This window comes from Lepisma saccharinum, chromosome 1, assembly GCF_977018435.1.
Source record: "Lepisma saccharinum chromosome 1, izLepSacc3.1, whole genome shotgun sequence".
Classification (NCBI taxonomy): Eukaryota; Metazoa; Arthropoda; class Insecta; order Zygentoma; family Lepismatidae; genus Lepisma; species Lepisma saccharinum.
Window position 1 is genome coordinate 7,156,087 of NC_139229.1, and position 22,174 is coordinate 7,178,260.

General features: G+C 39.6%; 1 protein-coding gene across 1 annotated transcript in view; it reads left to right on the top strand.

The window, feature by feature from the left end:
* LOC145992056 (uncharacterized) overlaps positions 1 to 21,028 on the top strand; it is a 56,804-nt gene extending 35,776 nt beyond the window's left edge. Inside the window, exon 3 of the mRNA XM_083128261.1 lies at positions 20,492 to 21,028. Within this exon, the coding sequence (XP_082984387.1) occupies positions 20,492 to 21,028 (537 nt within the window). The remainder of the gene's footprint in view (positions 1 to 20,491) is intronic.
* Positions 21,029 to 22,174: the final 1,146 nt, after the last annotated feature.

Genomic DNA, 22,174 nt, shown 5'->3' on the forward strand with positions numbered 1-22,174 from the left:
ATTACGTATGTGCTCCCAATTCTTATTTACGTCTTTTTCATTTATGTTTTCATCATCATTTAAATCCTGCAAAATATCAAATCTATTTGACAGTTTAATTTGGAAATGTTTCTTAATTCTTTCATCAGCAAATTTTCCTGTATTAAATTTTAGAACTTTTAGATTTTGTTGCTTATGATTTATCACTGCGAGTCTTTCTCTTAATTTAGCAATTACTAAATAATGGTCACTGGCACAGTCAGCATCTCTATGTGTACGAACGTCAGTTATACTAGTATGCCTTCTCTTATCAATGAGAATATGATCTATCTGATTATGAGTTTTACCATCTGGAGAAGACCAGGTATAGACCTATTTATGGATATCTTTATGTTTAAAAGTGGTACTTTTCACAATTAAATTCTCTGAGGTTGCAAAAGTAATCAATCTTATACCATTATCATTACTTAATTCATGAAGACTTTCTTTACCAATCGTGGGTTTAAATGTCTCTTCTTTGCCAATCTGTGCATTACAGTCACCTAACAGAATTTTCATATCATACTGAGAAAATTTATCAAAGACCTGTTCTAACCCTGTATAAAAATCGTCTTTAGTATTATCATCTTTATCTTCCGTTGGTGCATGTATGTTTATTAAAATAATTTTACACCACCTACCCTGTAAAACTGCATATGATATCCTATCATTAATAAATTCTACTGTTTTAAGAGCCGAGATAATTCTATTATTTATGAAAAAGCCTGTTCCAAAATTATGATTTTCAGTACCACCATAGAAAAAAGTATAATTTTTAGTTTTACAATTCCCTTCTCCTGGCCACTTAATTTCCTGGACAGCTACTACATCTAATTTATACTTAACTATCTCATTAACTGTACACTGCAATGCCCCAGGCCAGTAAAGGTAGATAATGATACATAATGTAAAAGCTTTATGTATGTTTTGGAATTGCTTTCTTACTCTAGTTTGTCTATTGTAAACACACGGTGGGTAAAAATCATGATTTTTTATTTTAAAAAATCATTTTTGATGATTTTTTTATTTAAATGTTTATTTAAATCGATTTCTTAATTTTTTTAAGAATCACGCTTAAAATTGCTTCTTTGGTTTTTTGGCAGCATAAATATAGATAACGTTTTTTTATGGAAAGGCTCTTTCTACAGAGCATTCCCTGACATTCGCTACGAGACTCGGCGGCAAGCGGTCCGGCGTCAGGACTTGTCTTTCCCGGTGAACGGGTCCGCGGCAGTCGCTCGCTAGTATGTTTCTTTCGCTCTCCCTGCCTTCGCTCTCTTTCCCTTTCTGTTGACGTTGCAGACTGACGCCAGTATAATCCTCCCTCGGAAGTTGTGTTGAAGATTGTGGCTTAATAAGGCACCACAAAAGTTTACACTACAACAAAGGATTTATGTTGTCGAGTGTTACTTCGGAAAAAGGAATTGTGGAGAAGTGCGACGACGTTTTGCAACGAAATTTCCTGGTGTTCCCGTTCCACATAGGACAACTATATTAAACCTCGTAAAAAAGTTTAGAGTAACACGGTCAGTTTTGAATGAAAGTGGAAAGAAAATTTGGGAAATCTAAAAAATAAAGTATATAAGACAATCCGCACACCATCCGTGAGTTAAAAGACAGTATTGTACGAGAAATCGGGAGAATTAGAGTAGACGAACTTGCACGTGTAAATGCCAATTTCCTTCGGAGATGCCAGGAATGTGTTTCAGCAGAGGGGCATCATTTTCAATACCTTCTGTAGTCAAGGTTAGTACACAATATGAAAACTGTAATTTTAATAGCCGACTCTAGCCACTGTCGCGGACCCCGTTCACCGGGAGAGACAAGCGCTGATGCCGGGCCGCTTGCCGTCGAGTCTCGTAGCGAATGTCAGGGAATGCTTTGTAGTAAACGGTCCTCTAAAATAATTGAACAGTTTGATTAAAGTAAATAAAAAATATATGTAAATATACATTTTTCTGTTTCTGATACTGTATATATGAACCTACTATGGTAATGTTTATTGGGTGTTTTAATGAAACTATAACAATTTCAGTAACTTTTCTTCTAATTAAAATAAAACATTTTTGATATAGGCTACTCTATAATTGTAACTTAAAATATTTTTATAGTTTTTGTAGCTGAATTTTGGCAATTTCTTGAATGATAGTTTGCAAAATATCAGCTGCCATGTTTATTTACAGTTAAATGATAATTACACTATTTACGGTTTAACATGTTTAGTATTTTGTATAATTTTCTTCACAAAATGTTTGCTATTTTTGCCCTTAAAAATTATTGAAATTTATTTCAAGAGAAATTACGTTTTTACAATTTACATTTCATTTCGCATAAGCTTCACTTCATCAATACATATATTTTGTTTCCTTTTTATTTCTTAGAGCTTAATAAACACCATTAAATTATTACAAGATTAATGTACTTTCGCCAAAAGTGATTCTGATGTCTACAAAATCTTTATGTACATTATTCTGTAAATTATTTATTTAAATCAATCCGCCTTGGAATGCATATTTTCGTCTGTGAATTATAAAGGGTGTCTAAAAAAAAAATGGGACATTTTGAAACTGAGGTGACGAGAAAAGAATTAATAGTTGCAAGAGATTTAACAATCGAAATGAATAATGCAGAGGATGCCATTACATGATTACGAACCACTGAAGAGATGGGTAGTACGAGTATTGTGACTAATGACCACCTATTTTAACTACCATTCCTGCAGTCGTCCTGGGACATCCTGTATAACTCGGCGTAACATCCCCACAGGAATCCGGGCGATTCTTCAGTTGTAGCAGGTCGATGTAAGGAATCCATAAAGTCTGACTACTACAAGAGAAGCCCAGGTTCGATTCCCAGGATTTAAGGTTGGAATTTTTCCGGCCTTGTCCCCACATAAAGCGGCTGTGGGGAAATTGTGAACACATTCTATAAAATTTCTTATATTGCAGACTTGTGGAACACCCTGTAGAACAATTGCAAGCTTTAATTCAGAATCGTGACCTCGACGAACATAGAAGAGCATATCAATCAAGTCTGTCCTCGCTGGGAGCGAGCTTTGAAATATTTCTTCCAGGGAACACCATTTTCCTCCTTTGCTGGAACTTTTTCTCCTTCCAAAGTTTGGTTTAATTTTATCTTTTGCCTCACGTAGTTACATAACTGCGGGACCTTGAAAAGAAAAAAAGATAAAAATAAATATTTTAGGGGGTTGGAATCAATTCTTTCGTGCTATAAAGAAACCTGGATATTTTCATGAAGTTTTCAACGTTTTTTTTCCTTCCCTCATCCACGATACACTTCCAGAAGAGTTATTTCTCTTTTCGCCGAATTATTTTCGTCCCACGAATCACGTTCTTTCTAGAAAGCCCAGCCAGCGATTTGGAGCCGTGGAATGTAGACTTAATACAGTTCCAACAACAACAATAATACTAAAAAAAACTATAACTTCTCGTCTACAGGTGCCACTCGTACATAGAGTTTTCTTAAAGAACATGATCTTGGGTTGTTCTCCTGCGGTAATAAATTAATAATGGTGCAACGTTACGGTTACCTCCGCCTTTTTCCCTTCACATGTAAGAGTTGCCATCTATGAGTATTTTTCACTAAACAAATATTTATTTATTGAACTTAACAGGTACATATCTAATTACAGAGTCCATATTCATAGTGAATACAGTTATTTTTCTGTAATATATTTGTGCTTGCTATTTTTATCATACCTTTGAATTAGGAAATTATGTGTTTAAGGTCAGTGTGTTAATGGTGGTTTTACTGAGTTCCCTTAGGTTCATATAAAAGAGATGTCAATGGTCTTATTCTTGACTATTTTATATATTTTGAAGTGTGACTCGAATACGGAGGCATTAGGAAATGCAGCGCATTCCTGTGGTAACTTAGAGGCAGTCGAAGGGAAACGTCAGGTTAATGAACAGTGCAAAGAGAGCATTAAGCGAGCCTCTTCTTTATCTTCACTCATTATACCTCATCAATATATATATATACACACACACATTTATTGTCCCGGTGGAGCCACATGGTGGTTCGGATCCCACTTTAAACTATAGGTCCGGTTCCGATTAGCTTTACTATGCATAAAGTGGACTTAAAACGCCAACCCAACTCAACTCAACATTTATTGTAACTGGTGCACATTGTCCATAATGGGAAGATGTTTTAAATTTCCGATCTGGCCTTGTCTTAAGAAGAAAAACTTCATTTTTGAGTCTAGTTCTTGTAAATGGGATTCGATTGATCGAATGAATTTGTAAGTTTGGATGCGTCAGCACTTAGGCTATTTTGCACCCGTCACAATATATGGGGTCCATCCAGCCCCTTACCATAACTAATATAACCAATGTTTCATTAATGTAATTTCGAAGGACTTAAATATTCTTCCTTGGGTTAAAAGGTGAGGCTGTAAAGGGACAGTCAGCACACAGAAGGACAAAACACAGGACAACACACACACACAGTTCTACGAAGATTATACTGGCCATATGTCCAGACGCCAGAGCCTCGTTAGTCTGCAAAATGCAGTCCAGGGTGACAGGATCCAAAATTTATTTTATTCAGCATCTACTTCATGATTTAACAACTTCCATAATACTTATTTCTGTAACAATCTCTTATGAGCAGCTTCGTTAACCGCAATTCATATATTAGGCTGTCATAGTGTTGAAATGTGGGGTAAACTTTCTGAACTTTGTATTTTAAACATCTAAGAAATTTGGATTGGACTTTTTCAATTGCTTGACTGTACTTGGATATGAATAATATATGGACAGGCATGTGGCACGAATGGGAGAGGAAAGACGAGTTTACAGGATTCTTGTTGAGAAACCTGATGGTAAGAGACCTGTAGGAAGATGGAGGATAACGTTGAGATGGACCTAAAGGAAATTGGTAAGGATGGAAAAGATTGGATTGATCTTACCTAGGATAAGGACAGATGGAAGGCTTGTGTTGCTGCAGCCATAAACCTTCGGGTTTAAGAATGCTAGAGTGTGACTTAGTTGGATAAGAATAATATAAATATCATAGTCGAGTTTATGAAAAATCATTATTATATTGAGCGTAACAGTTTTTCCAAGGTTTCTCTTGTTCAAGTTTTATCTTACTGGATTGTAATTCACTTATCACTGCGCAAACTCGAAGTACCCTTATGCGTCGGTAGAGTACGTGTGGTCCGATTTTGCCGCCTGTCGAAATGACAGGAACAACGGGATGACCGGACGATCTGCCTAATACTACTAATTTAATGCGACATCGGTTCGACTGTTTGTCCATTTAGCCAACAAGGGCTGTCACGTGATGTGTTGATTAGCTAGAGTCGTGTAGATACGATTTGGTGCAGTGAAAGGATCACCAAATGCGATGCGATTACACCATGCATTTCGTCTATCCCTATAGGATAGCAATGTAAATCACGTGACCTACTTGGAAGCTTTTAGCTCTACAAGGATGGAATTTGACCAGTGGAAACTACCAAAACTACTTCTGTACGTGAGAACGAGGTCACGTGACATATTGGTCTCTTAGGAAAGCCTCCGGTTATAACGATACAATTTTGTGTGTTCAGATGGGTACCAATCGTAGCTTAAAGCGAAGGTCACCAATGAACCCATATCATCGATGCTCTTTGAGATTACTCGCAGTGAACACAGCTCCAACCTGATTCGTGCTACGATTATAGTGTTATAATTTTTGTTATTTTACGTCGCTCTCCGCCACTTTTGACTAATCGCGACGGTGAGGATGTGATGAAGGAACACTCAGGAAGAACACCGATGCCCCGGGATTCGAACCCGGGATTCCTGGTGCAGTAGCACGCTGTGCCCACCACTCCGCTTTATACTTGTTGATAAGAGACCCGTCCCCCTCTGCCGTTAATTTGGCACACTTTCAACTCCTGTTTTCATTAAGGCTATCACATCACTCCCACTTATTCAAGTTTGAACCTCTGAAAGTACATTTTCAGGTCGTGATTTGGAAACAGAAAGCATTGCAAGATGCTTTTCACGAAAGCTCCAGTTGTCTGAGGAAGGCAAGACGTAAAGGCAGACATAAAAGATGTGGGAAAACCTCTGGCGTGGCTTCTCCAGGGATGCTGCACCGTGAAGTTGTCACGGTTTCCATCTCATTCTATATTTATACCCCAGCTGTACTTGAAGGGCATCAGTTTGCCTCTTGATCTCATCACTGGAACTCTGATTGGAGCACGGAAAATACGTTCGAGCCACGACTACGGCACCAGGTATCTAATCACGGTTCCTAATGGCTGGGAATCATTGAATTCTTGAAATATACTTGCAACTTAGCTAAAACATCAATTGCGGGAGATTTGAGTTTGTTTTAAGTCCACTTTACGCACGGGACTGAACCTACAGTTTAAAGTGGTATCCGAACCACTATGTGTATTCACCGGGTATCGAACACGGTACCCCTTGATTACAAGGCGACGACGTTACCACTACGCCATCGGGGAGGCCCTTGTGGCAGATTTATCTTCGCGAATGTGCACTCTACCTAGGTATATGATCCTGATGGCTATTAGTGTGTGGTTGTTTACATACAATAGTTAATGGATATTATAGAATTTGCCATTCCTTTATATGTAACCAGTAATATTTCATTTATTCGGTTTATAGCACTTTTCTGCCACTTTTAGCTAATCGCGAAGATGAGAATGGTGATATGATGCAATGGATGAACGGATACTCGCAAATGATGCCCTTTCCGGGATTCGTAACCGGGATCCCTGACGTCGTAGCGCTCTGTGTTAGCCGCAAATATTTTAGATCCATGGAGTATATGAACATTTTAAAATATGAATGTAAGAAGACATGATGCAATTGCCTGGTGAGCCCAAAAGGTCCTGGATTCAAATCCTGTACTCTCCTCTCGTAAACTGTGAAGTAATGCTGCCACATTACCCCCACCCAAACCTTTTTTATAATTAGCATTATATTACGAGCGTGAGTCAACAAAATTCATGTTTTCTTGAGATTCAAATTCACTAATTCAGGTATATTATGCAATATTTTCATCCACTAATTAATTATAGGATATAAGTAAGTTTAGAAGCATTTAGAAAACAAGAGCAAACCATGATTTTAGGAAGAATAAAGACTATACCCTGTCCCAACTAACTGTGGAGTAGTAAAGCGTCAGAGAAGCGGGGAGAATCTAGTGGCCAGATCGAAGCAGTATAAGCCGGTCGAAGGCTGGTAATTGCAGTCGCTTTCCCCCCACTCCACGTCATTCTATTCCTCTCACTTGTTGATTGGTGGAGCCGTCTCGCGTCACTACTTGCGCAGAGACCTGTTTCCGTTCGCCTGCTCCCAAGTTAGCTGGGACAGAGTATAGGGAATAGTGCAAAACGTTGTTTAAAGAAATACAAAATATTAATGGCATTATATGCGAGAAAAAATATTACGCTACGAATCTCAATAGAACATACATACAACACCCGAAATAAACAGCTTTTGAAGCCATACTTCACCAGGCTAATATTAGTTCAAGAGGAACCCGAACAGATGGCACTTAAAATATTCAATCTACCAAATAATGTGGAAGCAGAAGATATGGCATAAAGTTCAAAAAACAAATTCATAGAAACTATTATTAAATCAGGAATATTATAGCGTTACTGAATACTTAGACTGTAAAGTACAGACATTTTGTAATTATATTTTTTTTTCTGAACTGTACAGAACCTGAACAGGAAAGTATGTTTGTTACCAAGTTCAGAATACATCATTGTCGTATGTTGTATTCCATTCATGTAAATTACGATGCTTGTATTTTGATTAATGGGTTCCCGTTCGTATCCAAATCGGCGGTTTGCGTGTTGTCCCAAAGCAAAGTAGGAGATAGAAGTTAACGGATTTTTATCTTTGCATATTGAACTCGCTGCGGCTGGCCTGTTGACTTTCATCATGCTCGCTCATGACTGCGCACAACACATTCTGATAACCTATCGAGCAGCGCTTGGGGAAATGACAGAACACGCCAGTTCTGCTAATATTGATAAAGTGCACTTAGGAATTAGTCCCTTGCTGTGTATATATAGGGTGATTCAGAAATGTCACAACCAAAATTTTGCTCCACGTGTTACTTATTCATGGTTGAAGATTCGTTTTGCAATGTCAGTACTTATGGCATTTTCACAAGTAAATCAGATTCATAGTTTTCTTTTTACTACGAGGGTTGGTCAATATTTATTTAAGACTTGTCATTCACAGGATAATATTAAGTCTGTGACGTGAAAGAGAACTGACGGAGCTACTGCCTTATGTAATTGTTTTGTCGATTTAAACACCTAACACGTAACCTTTTATTCACAATAGCAAAATCACTAAAATGCTGCTGCGACATAATTCGTTGTTTTATAACGTGTGTTATTCTATACAGTGATTCCTGATCACATAGAGTCGTGTACTTTTACGAGTATAATTATGCATTCATTGTTTAAGAAGTGGAAATTTGGTTACACATAATGTGGTGTGGCAACACTGCCTGCAGGTTTATGTTACAAATATAGTCCTAGTAAAGGTAAAAAAAAGTAAAGTGCTCCCCTGTGCTTAGCACCACGCCATGAAGGCGTATAGGGGGTGTGGGGGTAACGCCTCAGCCTTTACCCCCCATGGTTTTTCCCAGGTACCCATGCCATTCGACGCTGGGTGAGCGCTGGGTCCGCTTCCAACGTTAGAAAAGTTCCCAAATTTGAACCGGCCGGGGATCGAACCCGGGACCTTTAGTCCTAGCAGAACGAGAAATCTTACTAGTTACTTTACCATGTATGGGAAAAAGGCCGCAGTTTTCTGCGAGATTACACAAAGAAATAACATCGTTTACCAACCGATAAACAGGGAAGTGACGTGTCATAACTTGTCACCAGAAGACCATGATTACAAGTCACAGTCGTGGCAAATGAAAGGTCCTTCATCATCCTTAGTGACCCCCACACACTATGCAATATTAGATCACGTAGAACACAATCACGTCATTCGGACGGTCTAAATGACATACTAACGTCATCTGTTGAATTAATCATGTAACTAATTTGAAACAGCAAATGGGTCATATTGGGTACTAGGCCATATTGGGTTCAGGTACCTTGTGTATCTTTTGCACCAACTAGATTGAGAAACCATCATCCCACGCTTGTAGTGTTGCTTCTACTGCAGGCGGTTTCTGTTTACAAAGCAGGTGAAACCAGAGAGGCTCAGTAGCTGCTATAATTAGCTTGTGTTCTCGCTAATGAACCAGGAACTTGCTCCTTCAACAAGCATAATTTGCTCCTTGGAATTATTCCGTGGTTCGCTCAGCAAACTTATCTGTTACAGAAGCATTTATTATTTAGGGCCTTCTCCTCGTCCAATTGTGGGCCTTGGGAGTCTCGGCGTTGACAAGGAATTGCTCCAAATTTAGTTTGGGAACTCGCGACGTGATTACGCTGCTTGTGTTCCACTACAGATGCCACGGAACAGGATTCAGTCTTCACGGAAGTAGTCCTTAAACAGAAGTGTATCAAAATAGCTTGCTTTCCTATTGTAATGTTTTTCTTATCTGAACTTTTTTGTGGAAAGTCCAAACAACATCGCCATACTATACTCTGTCCCATGTTCCAACCATCTCTGGAGCAAGGTCGCGCACAGGGGCAGAGAAGCGAAGAAATCAAGTGGGCAGAGCAGAGCAATACACGCTGCTCGAAGGCTGTCACCTGCAATCTCTTTACCCCCTCCACGTAATCCCATTCCCTTTCACGTGTTCATTAATAGAGCCGTCTCGCGTCATTACTTGCGCAGAGACTAGTTTAAGTTCGCTTGCTTCAGAGACGGACTGGGACATAGTATAGTAGCCCAACTACATTGTAAACTACTTAAAAATATATTTATAGGTTTGTTTGAGTGTTTTCTAAATTATAATGAAATGTTAATTGAACATTATCCATTGCCTAGTGCTTTTAACTGCACTTATTCTAGCACTACTTTTCGAGAGAGCACCTTTTCTCTCGTTTTCAGGTGAACAAATTTCTTTCTTGTCGGTGGTGGGAATCGAACCCACGACAGACTTGTAATTTTACTACAAATCCGGTTCGCTAACCAACAACTCCACGGCCCTCCTCTGAATTCTAATTTTTACTTCACGTATGCCTCTATTTCAAAATTTTGAGGAGAAAAAACCATATGTGCTTGAATTCTACACTGAGGTGGCTTTTAGGGTTTTGGACCATTGCTTTGAAGGCTGCTGCTTTGATTCTTCTTAGTTTCCAATTTGGTTTGCGTAGTGCTGTTACGTTGTTCCACTGAATGCTGTGTGATTCATTCCATACAGTCTGTTCGGCTATTCTCGTCTTAGCTCACAATCGTTTATTTAAGAAAAATACTAAGTGAATACTGAAATTTCAACCAGCATTGATGCACTTATCCCATCGCTTTTTCAGTCCCCTAAATCTGCTGCATAAAAATATTTTGGCTGCTGTCCCAGCCACAGTCGCACCTCAAGTTCAACATCTTCATCATCCGCGAAACGTTTGCCTCCACCGTCCGTACACTTTCCAGAAATTCAAATGATCATACATTATGCTGTAGGCTAAAGCACGAGATCATCCTATTTCAGTTTCTACGCTGTAAACGTCACTCGCCTATCAGCTTGAATCATCTCCACCCGTACCATACCTACGTAGAGTCCTCGAGCACTGTCGCCATTTTTAAACAAAGCTGCCCATGCGTGCGTCTGCTATCTAGCGGCAGGTATAGTCCACGTGTTTACTTCGTTAACGCCGAAGAACTGAAGAAAGCCGCCGCCACGAACGTGGGTGAGGATAAATAGCGGACGAGTTGTTTTCGTCCAATCACACTAAACCTTCAGCCAATGGGCGCAGCTGTCATTCTGCTCGTCTACTCCACGTGAAGTCTCAGTCAAATGACTGCGGATACGCTGTTACCGTATTTGCAACTTCAATGTGGAGACCGTGGGAAGGCGGAGGGACAAGGTGGCGTAGAGTAGATGTAGCTGGTGGGCGCGCTCCGTGGACTTCAAAGCCAGCCGGTCGTTTAACGTAGCTAGCGCATCGACTATATCTGATTGTGCTGCTACCTAAGGACACCTTTAGAAACTACTCAATACTCGCAAGGACGATTATACGTTGTTGAAGACCGACGAACAGTGCGTTTTTTTTTAAATTGATGAATTAGGGTGGCTACTTCTTGAGCATTCGCCTTACATCCCCGACTTAGCCCCTAGCGACTTTCAGCTTGGCGGCAGACGTTTCACGGATGAAGATTTTGAACGTGAGGTGCGACTGTGGCTGGGACAGCAGCCCAAATACTTTTATGCATCAGATTTTGGGCTACTGATAAAGCGATGGGATAAGTGTATCAATGATGGTGAAGATTACCTTGAAAAAAAAAACTGTTTTCAAATTAGTATGTCGCTTAGTATTTTTAATAAACGTTTGTGACCTAATTACTGACCTACCCTCGTATTTGCAGTATATTGTTGTAGCGGTATTGTTTAATTTAAACATTAATATACTAATTCCATGATTCATAAATTCTGTTTAGACACTCCGGAAAGCAAACGAGATTAAGTGTTCAACATTCTCTTTGACACTGTTAATATACTAAAATAATTTTTAAGGCATTTGTATGAAAATATAGCTTACCTATTCCAACTTTTAACACGTAGAGGGACTACTAAGAATTTTTCAATATTTTTTTCCTCTTTCGTGGCAGGTCAATGCTAGGATGATATCCTTAGACAGTGACGTGCACTGAGGAGTAGCTAGTCTAGTAGAGATAGATCAATCAATCTCACGTCTCTAATTATTTTCAAATCACAATATTTATTGTCTTGAAGCCTCAGTTCATATGCGACACTTCTTTCCACGCGCTTCTCGTCCCTCGATGTCATCAGCTGGCAAGGCTGGATACCCTAGCTGGCTCTTCCAGTTCCAGGTATAGACAACCGCCCGAAGCGAAAGGGAAGATTTCTGTCTGTACTTCCCTTGCCCCCTCGCCCCCGCTTCAATGGTTGAAAGCCCGTGCGTGGTCTCAGGTCCTCCAGTCTATCTCCCATAGGACAGATAGGGCATTGGTTTCCCTTCGATTCCTTTGTAAATCCTCTAAAGAACTCAGGGGAAAATTTTCTGCAGTACTTATGTTCTCTGTAATTACACAACCTTTTAAACGTTGTACAATATATATGTATAATATGGGATGTAGTTTTATTTGTATATGAATGGGAACGTACTTGTATTATGTGCAGACAAAAATGTTATGGTTTCTTTTCTCTTTTGTTTCAAATATGGAATATATAATGATTAAATAACAAATATCTAGCTCTCGTTTTAGTAGTGTTTTATTTAAATATACCAATAATTTGGCCTCCAATAAAAAATGGGTAAGCTAAACAGTCATAAATACGGATGTATTAATTTGGGCAAAACAACGCGCGTTCTAATTTGATTGGTTTAATTTACTTCACCTTTCTGCCACTTTTGGTCATCGCGAAAATGAGGATGAGTGATGATATAATGAAATTGATCAAGGGACCTCGCAAAGAACAATACAGGCCGGGATTCGATCCCGTGACGAGCGCGCATTATTGTTCCTATGTGTTGTACTCTGCAGTGAATAATTAAATAATTTGGAATGAAAAATGTATGCCAGAACTCAAAAAGCCAAATGAATATCAGTGAAGAAAGTGGAAAAGAGTGTGTTTTGTTACCTGTTTATCTCCTCTAATATATTGAATTTTTGCCACCTCCGCTTATGGAATTCACGAGGGACAATCATAAACAGAGAACTCTGGACTCCTGATTTCACAGTGCCCTGCAGATTAACTGGGAGGAAATTATTTGTATCCCTCCCCTTTCTTTAACGTTGCTTTTTCATCACTTTACCTGCCCGACCCTGTGGCCGAGTGGTTAGCACATCGCGCTGCGACGCCAAGGGTCCCGGGTTCGAATCCTGGTCGGGCTTGGTTGTTTGTGAATGTCCATTCATCAATTTCATCATTTCATCACTCATCCCCATCTTCGCAAATTAGCCAAGAGGCACAAAACGCGAAGTAAAATAAACTATATCAATCAATCAATCAATCATCACTTTACCTAACTTCTGCCATGACGATGAACGTTGATTAACTTAAACGGATGAAAGTGATTACAAAGGAACACTCATGTATAGGCCAGGCCAGGGCTCGAGCCCGGATCCATCAGTAACGAGATCGTGAGATGGAGAAATTAGGGAAATCAAGCAATGCAATTTTTAGAAAAACGTTAATCACATACAAATATGGTGTTTCAAAAATCCAATTGAAATTTACGTCCCACTGAGTAAATACGCAGCTTGCTTTACCGATACCCACTTATCCGAATAGTTAGAGCTTTCCACTCATCTTTGTTGTCGGCCGACCTTCGTGGAGGAGTGCAAGTGGCCCCAGATCGGTACCCGCTGGAGGCACATAGTGGTTCGCATCCCACATTAAACTGTAGGTCCAGTCCCGATTAGCTTTTATGAACATAAAGTGGACTTAAACACCAAATCAACCAGTGATTATCACTGCATGCTATGACACCAGGAGTTCCGGGTTCGAACTCCGACCTCGGCATGGGTGTTATTTGTGTTTGTCTCTTCATTAATTGTATTGTATCTTCTTCGCGATTAACCAACTGTGTCAGCGACGCTAAGTAGCATAAATCAAATCATTGATTGATTTGGTTTGTTTTACTTCGCTTTTCCTACACTTTTGGCTAATCGTCAAGATGATACGATAAATTTGATGAAGGGACAAACACAAATAACACCCATGCGCAGGTCGGGGTTCGAACCCGGGATCTCTGGCTTAATAGTCAAATCAACATGTTTAGGATTTTCGAAAGTGGGTGGGATTAACGTGTGCTTCTTTCAGTAGTCCTTCCTCATTTTGCAATCCTTTCCTTTCTTTGACGTTCTATTTTTAGGAATACTGGGCCCTAAAGGGGGAAGGGGGGATTATGACCCACACCAACCTCTCTTGGGCACGCCACTGATTGCTACCCCAAGTGTCGACATCACCGCTCGTCACTGCCTTAGAGCAACATTTCTAAGCGTGGGAGTCACGATAGAGACATTCACTTTTTTACGCAAAGCTTTGTTTAGATATTTCTCTAAAATCAGCAACATCGTGTATACTCGTATACACATGGTGGAAATTCGTCTTCTTGACGCAAGGAAATCACAGATAATTGAGAGCCTGTCATATTGATTAATATTCTTGTTTCAATGAGTTTAAAAAAAACAGTAGATAGAAAGCCATTTCCTGGAGATAAAATCGAATTATCACCTAATGGAAAACAAATGCCTGAATTATTTAATTACTCGCTTTGATGTACTAATCTGAAAAGCTGGAAATATGACTTTTATGCATGAATCATGTCTTTCTTGTCAACTCTCGGTATCTAACAAAGAGCTAGAGGAACACTGAAAAAAATATTACACACAAAGTGATTTCTGCAGTTTCGCGCCACATTTTGATCAGTTTAACTTCAGTCTCTCTCTCTCCTATCCCTCACACACACATGCACACACACACTCAGTGAGGAAGGTAGGAGAGATAGAGCGAGGGATTGGGAGACAGAAAAGAGAAGAGAAGATAGATAAAAAGTGGAGTGGAGGAACAAGAAGATAGAGAAAGGGAAGTGGGAAAACAGACAAATATAGAGAAGATAGAGATAGCGAATTGGGAAAACAAAGCCAAATATAGAGAAGATAGAGAAAGGGAAGTGGGAAAACAGAGCCAAATATAGAGAAGATAGAGAAAGGGAAGTGGGAAAACAGAGCCAAATATAGAGAAAGGGATGCGGGAAAGCAGACAAATATAGATAAGATAGAGAAAGAAGTGGAAAAACAGATAAATATAGAGAATATAGAGAAAGGGAATTGGAATAACACAAATATAGAGAAGATACAGAAAGGGAAGCGGGAAAACAGAACCAAATATAGAGAAGATAGAGAAACGGAAGTGGGAGAACAAGGGCAAAGATAGAGTGAAAGGAAAGTGGGAAGATAGAGAGAGGGAAGTGGTGAGGCAGAGAAAATTAAAGATGATAGAGAAAGTGAAGTACGGAGACAGAGAATGAAAACGAAGATAGAGAGAAAAGGAAGTGGCGAGACAGAGAAAAAGAGAGAATTATAGAAGTATATCCTCCTCTATTTTTCATTCCTTGTCTCTATCTTTCTCTCGAGGAAGGTTGTGGCATCTCTCACTACTAAAGAAAGAGGGGGGTCTTTTACTCTAGTAAGAGAGAGAGAGAGAGAGAGAGAGAGAGGAATAGAATTGAAAGGAAATACGAAACTTTAAAGGACCCGCCAAATAGTGCCTAAACATTATAAGTGAGGATAAGTAACAAAATACAAGCAATGAACATCGCCTCGGGGACCAAGTAAGTTGAGTGTAAGACTTCAACTTATTCACCGAAAGCTCTAGGTTCGAATCTCGACCAGAGATTGTGTTTTTCTTGTCAAATCATAATTCAAATACGTCGTCGCGATTAGCCTAGGATTTGAAATTGACATGACATAATATAATGAAAATACACACACGTACAGTCACGGACTCTTGTGAGTTGTAACGATTCCATTGAAAGTCAATGTTGTTGTTACAACCCAGAAATGTCCGTGACTGTACATGCAATGCACATTCGGGCTGAACTCTGGACTCAGTGACAGAAAGTTTCTTATAAAGCTACTTCATGCTCAGACTGGCCCATCGTGAATGAATTTGTAATTTAGTGGAATCTGATTCACTTCATCGGTACGAACCTGGGACCCCCTGCTTCCAGAAAATAGCGTTTGCCACTAAGCTATCGTGCAGACACCTGAAGATATTATCTAAGCCAGTGGTCCTAGGTTGGAAGTCTTGCCAAGCCATGGATGTATCATTGAGTTCATTCGTTTTGTTTCTTTAGTACATTTTACTTTCCTCAGACGAATTTTTAATCTTCTTAACTGCTTGCTTATCATCCATGTTCGGAGATCATGACAGCGTTTTAACAAATGGTTTGAATTTTTTTAAAAGAAAAGGCCTCACACCGTTTCTCAGCAAGCTTTTTTTCCCTTACCTTGTTAAGGTGTTCTGTGCAAACCCTTTCACAATCTTGCACCTCTAAACTTTTTGAAGGTTTACACCCCTTTTAACTCCCAAGATAAGGGTTTCTAGATATTAGTTTTCTTGTATACTTTCAAGGGTTCAAAATGGCCACAATTTACTACGAACCCCCCAAATATTAACTCATTCATTTATACATTCTCATCGTCGCGATTGACATTGAGAAGTAGATAACAACGCAAAATAATCACAAAGGCACTAGAATTATGACATCTGGATCATGTTGACATACAGCCATGGTGACGTCAATTTTCTGCGTATGTGTTTCTAAATGGTTTCTAGATGTATGAAATATGAAAACCGTTTTTAATGTGCAAAAATTCTTTGTTTAGAATGATTTCCATGAGATGCAATCACTGTTAAAAAACAGGTGAAGCCTTCACGAGACATGAATGTTGAATTCCATCCGATGTTCAACTGTTTGCCCTTTTCCGGGAATCAACGTTAATCGTCAATTTCACGGCAATTGGAGAAGACTGTCGAATCGGAAAGGGGTGACACACACATGAAATAATTCCACATCGAGGAAAAAAAAAGTGTGTTCATCTCACACGTCAAATTAACTCCTTTCCCGCTGACAAGTCCCGGAATCGTGGGATCGATATCAGAGCATTCGTCACAACCGGTTGTGGTGGTACGGATATCACAATGCGGTGACGCGTGCATTGTCCGCAGCGACTTAATGACGTAACAATTGTATTTCCCGCACACGGTTTATCGATCCGACTCATTGTTACGTGAAAACTGGGAGGGGTTGATTTCTTCCGAGGGGGGCTTGGTGGAGAAAGCAGCGACGCATGTCGGGAGAAGACAATTTTCGGATGACAAAAGAATTTAGTGTAGCTATTATCTTGTTAAGGAGGGACCCTAACGCATTATGACATTAGGAAACGAAATTACCTTCTCCAGGGAAGATGGAGAATTAAGGACTTTGGTCCCGGGACTGTTTCATTATTCTATTATCCCGAGATGTGATTTAAAGAGAACAGGTTGTGGATGAACTGCTATGAATGTGTATTCTCACCGATGCACCCCGCAACATAGACACGGAATAATGCGGGTGTAATTTGCACCCCTTGCATTCACATCATCATTTACCATCAGTGACGGAAGGGGTCCCGGGTTCGATACCTGGTAGAGGCACATTGAACATGGGTTCGGATCCCACTTTAACTGTAGGTCCAGTCCCGATTAGCCTATCTGTGCATAAAGCGGACTTAGAACATGAATTCAATTCAATTCAAATACCAGTGACGGTGGTACTGATATGTCTACATTCTCATCAAAGTTTTTGCCATTACAATAAAAAAAATGATTATTATATGATAAATGACAGTCATAAAGCACATTCTCGAACTTTAAAACTATACTCTGTACCAGTTATCTCTGGAGCAGGCAAACGGATTTCAAGTCTCTGCGCAAGTAGCGGTGAGAGACGGCTCCACCAATGAACACGTGAGAGGAAGGGAATTGCGTAGAGTTGGGTGGGGAGCGGCTGCAGCAGCTTGTACTGCTTCGCTCCAGAGATAAGCAAGACAGAGTATAGAGTTGACTAAAACTTTAAAACACAGCTATTATACCCTGTCCCAACTATATCTGGAGCAAGGCAGCGCATAACTGCAGAGAAGGGGGTGGAATCAAGTGGATGGAGCGAAGCAGTACACCCTGCTGTGAAAGCTTGTAACTGCAGACGCTCCCCCGTTCACGCAATCCCGTGTCCATTGGTGGAGCCGTCTCGCGTCAGCACTTGCGCAGAGACTCATTTTAGTTCGCCTGCTCCAGAGAGATTTGGGGCAGTATTGTTACGGGAGCAAATAGGCGCTGGAGAATGAACTTTACTTTCAATGATTCCGTATCCTAATGTGACGATCACCCGCACAACCAAGAAGTTAAGTGGGTTACAGAAGCTGCAGGATCGATGCTTGTGATTGATATGTAAGCAAGATACGTTGTATATTGTTCATCCAAACCACTTTTTAAAAATTGTTCTTGTTTACTTATAAGCAGCGATATATTTCTTTGTCGCTACTTTTGGCATCTCGAGAACTACAGCAGCTAGGTACCCATTAGGTAAACGTGAAAAATTACTTTAAGCATATCGTAATATGTAAATGTCACCCTTCAAGAGAAGTATTGATATCTGTGATCTGTGGATTGTTGCGTCATATGGATGCACGTAAACGTTGTTTCCACTTGTATCTTGTGTGTGGTGGAATCTTCTTTCCTCAGCCTTTTTCTTGTACCACACGTGTGAACTTGACGGTGTTCGAGAATAGTTATTTATAGGGCTTAGCCGATATCGATACTTGTTTAAAATAACAAAAACTAGTTACGAAGTCATACTAACTCATAAAAATCACATTCCTTTAACGACATTAAATAAAACCCAAATTATTCTCATGCAGCATTATAATAATAGCAGTACAGGATGCAAAAAAATAACTTTTTAAAATGTTAAAAGGTTTTTTTAAAGTGTTGCAGTGGCACCGAAAGATCGGTGGATTGTACGTACTTCTCCCTATTTCAATTTCCACTAAACGTCATGCTTGTCGTTTCGGTTAACCTTTAGAGGGAGAAAAGCGACGTAAAAATATCGTAACGTTCCCTAAGGAACTGGCGATCGAATTTGGTTGGTATAGCTCATTCATCATTCATCCTCGATGATGGCAAACTTGCTGCTCATGGAGAGCTTAAAGGTAACATGCGAAAGGTGACAAATACAGATATGAAAGGCAAAATACAACACTTGAGTGTTATGCCCTCAAAGACTGGTGAATGGAAATAACTCTCTCACTGTGTGGAAGTGCTTCCTCGAGATGTCGAACTACGGATTGGTTAATAAACGAAGTGTCCGTTTATGATGCTAGTCTGAATACTCAGACTTCACTCTCCTTCTCCTAGACTTCTTGATCGTGATCCTGCTCCTTCTGACTGATAACTCAAAACTGCCTAATGACCTCTACCGTCCCCGATATTTATTGAGATGGATTTTACTAAGTAATGCGGAGTCAGTCATCTGTCTCCTCTTCCTGGGTTTCATCTGTTTGTTACATGTTTACGCCGCTGGTGACCCGGAAGAGCTTAGGTAATGTCTAACACTGCATTCCTGATTGTCAAGTTTCTGTCTTGGATTTGGAAGTACTTTTATATTAAAGTATTTCCTTTATTTGTGGATTATTACAATATATACAAATACCAGATCTGTTTATGTATACCCTGATGTATATTATTCTGTAATTTGCATTAAAAACATGTAACTGCTGTCACACGAAAGACTTAAACAAAAAAAGAACGCAAGACATAATCACTGAAACTGGAACTCTCCCTCCCCGCTTGAACGTAATAAAAACAAAAGCCAATTTCATCCCAAAACTCTGTAATCGCCTGACCCAGCGTGATAGTAATGCGGGTTTTAAAACCTCCACCTTTCTTAACCGTTCAAGTTCAAGTACAGTTTTTACTATTCAAAGTTTTTCATCTTGTCATCTTGGAGGTTTATCCAGCGTTTCTAGTAAACTCTTTGATGGCCATCCAATCTGTCGCAAGGAAGGGTGAGCGAACCTTTAAAAAGGAAAAAAACGACGAGTTGTTGCTCTTCGCTGCTTTTCTAGCCACTCAAAATCATTGGCATCGAATGGTACAGTAAAACCTTGTTAATCCGGACTAATGGGAGAGGATAAGTTGACCGGTTTAACGAAATTCCAGATTAACTGAAATAACCTAAAAGAACAGTAGAAAGAGCATTAAAACTCAGTTTATAGCAACAAAACACGTTTATTTAAAGGGTATAGACCTAAATACACTATACAGTACAGTACGAAGTCTGAGGGAAACAGAATTTCATCAGTGGTTGACTGCCTTTTCTTTGCGAAGTTCTCTTGTTGACTTCTAGCCACATTTAAAACCTTACATTCTGTTTTTTTTTCATGTCCAGATTAAGCAAAGTCCGGTATAACGAGGTTTTACTCTAGTAAAAAATCAATACATTGGTACAGACTTCTTAAGTTTCAACTTAGCGACTTGTTTGTAAATTATTCGAATTTTGTATTTTTCTTATTCTATGTCGCTTTTCTGTCACACAACGACGAGGATGAATGATTAGATGAAATTCATGAAGAGACATTGTACTGTTGACGGTTTCGATAGGTTTCTAAACAGGTGGCGGTTATTTTATGCTAACACTTGGCATTTAGCGGGTGTTTCAATTAATTTGATATCATTTCGTTACCGAATAACGTTACCAATACTGGTGCAAATGATCTCTCAAATGATACGGTATGTGTAGAAACACTTCAAAAGTCAATGTGTAATGTAGCATGAAGACAACTTTGACAGAAGTCTTGTTTTTAGTGATGATTCCACATTTTACACGAATGGCAAAGTCAACAAGCATAATGTTCACATTTGGGGCGAAGAAAATCCCCCCTACCACACTCGAGAAACTGAAAGACTCACCAAAAGTGGCTGTCTTCTGTGCCATCTCCAAGAATCATCTTCATGGCCAGTTTTTCTTTGCGGGAATGTGACCGACGATGATTATCTGCAAATGCTTCAGACCTGGCTCATAAATACAGTCATTCCAAACGAACATGAACACTTAATTTTGCAACAGGATGGGGCGCCACCTCACTGGAAGCTCACTGTGCTGGCGTATCTCAATGAGACACTGCCAGGGCTATGGATCGGACGTGGTAGTGATGATGATAATGTGCTTTTGAAATGGCCACCACGTTCACCCGACCTGATCCCCTGTGATTATTTTCTCTGGTACTATGTGAAGGGCCTCGTCTCCATCAGAGAATCAGCGCTGCACTGGAGACTGTTAGCACAGACATGTTTGACGGGAGCTTGAGTACCGACTTGACGTGTGCCGTGTCTCAGGCGGTGCGAATCACTTGTGAACAATCGTTTGTGACATCCACATACCTATGACTTCCTTATTCAAATTTTTATGCATAAATCTTATTGAGTTGAGGATTACACCTGTGAAGTTAACTTTACCTTGACCATGTATTTACCAAGGTATTTACATCTGTAATGATATCAATTTTTTTGAAACGCACTGTATAATGATGCATCTTTACGCATACAAACAAATTCATAAATAAACATCTCGAAGTTTGATAAATCTTAAATGTTCATCTTCTCTGAACATTCAACCACAATAAATAGCCTCACCAACGCATAAAGGTTAATTTACCTAAGTAATGCACCACCTGCCAATTCAATCATGGAATTCTGGGATTTTTGGCCTGAAAGTACGTTCAACATCCTCTTTGTAAGAGCTGGAACACGCCAAGCTAATCTGTAACAGATGCACGATTAGAAGTTGCCGACGCAGACATTTGGAATAGCTCCAGAGATTAAAATCCGTCTGCTGAGTGTGTTCGCCTTTCTAATTGCCCGCGAGTCGGAGTTGGCAAATTTACTTCGGATGCAGTGCATTTTGGGTAATATTTGGATATTTTAGTTGCAATATAACAGATACAGGAAGACACAACGTGCTTAATTTATATAGAAATGAGGTATTAACTTAATTTCCCCATCGAATACATTCAAATGTATTTTTCGAAGTGAAGCATTGTCAGACATTTTCTAAGACGTTACGACATTTTTTCTATGTTAACTATTTTCTAAGTTTGTTTTACTTATCTTTTAGTGCTTTTCTTAGTTGCTGTATTCACCACTTGCTGTACTTTCAAATTAATCTGTGTTTCTTATTGTGTTTCTGATTTGCATATTCTCCTTCAAAACCTTCCTCAGTTCTTGTATGTTTAGAGATTATCACAGCGCGCTACCGTATCGTTCCACTCTGTAGAACGCGGGGATCGAACCAAGGTATGTTGCTCACCCCCACCAATTGAAGTACTTGATGGCATAGTCGGCCCTGAAAGGGCCAGGTGTGAATACTTAACTTAGCATTTAGTAATAAATGTGAAACCCATGTTTCAGGTTTTAAACACTTCTGACTGAGCAATGAGAATAGCAGATTAGGGTG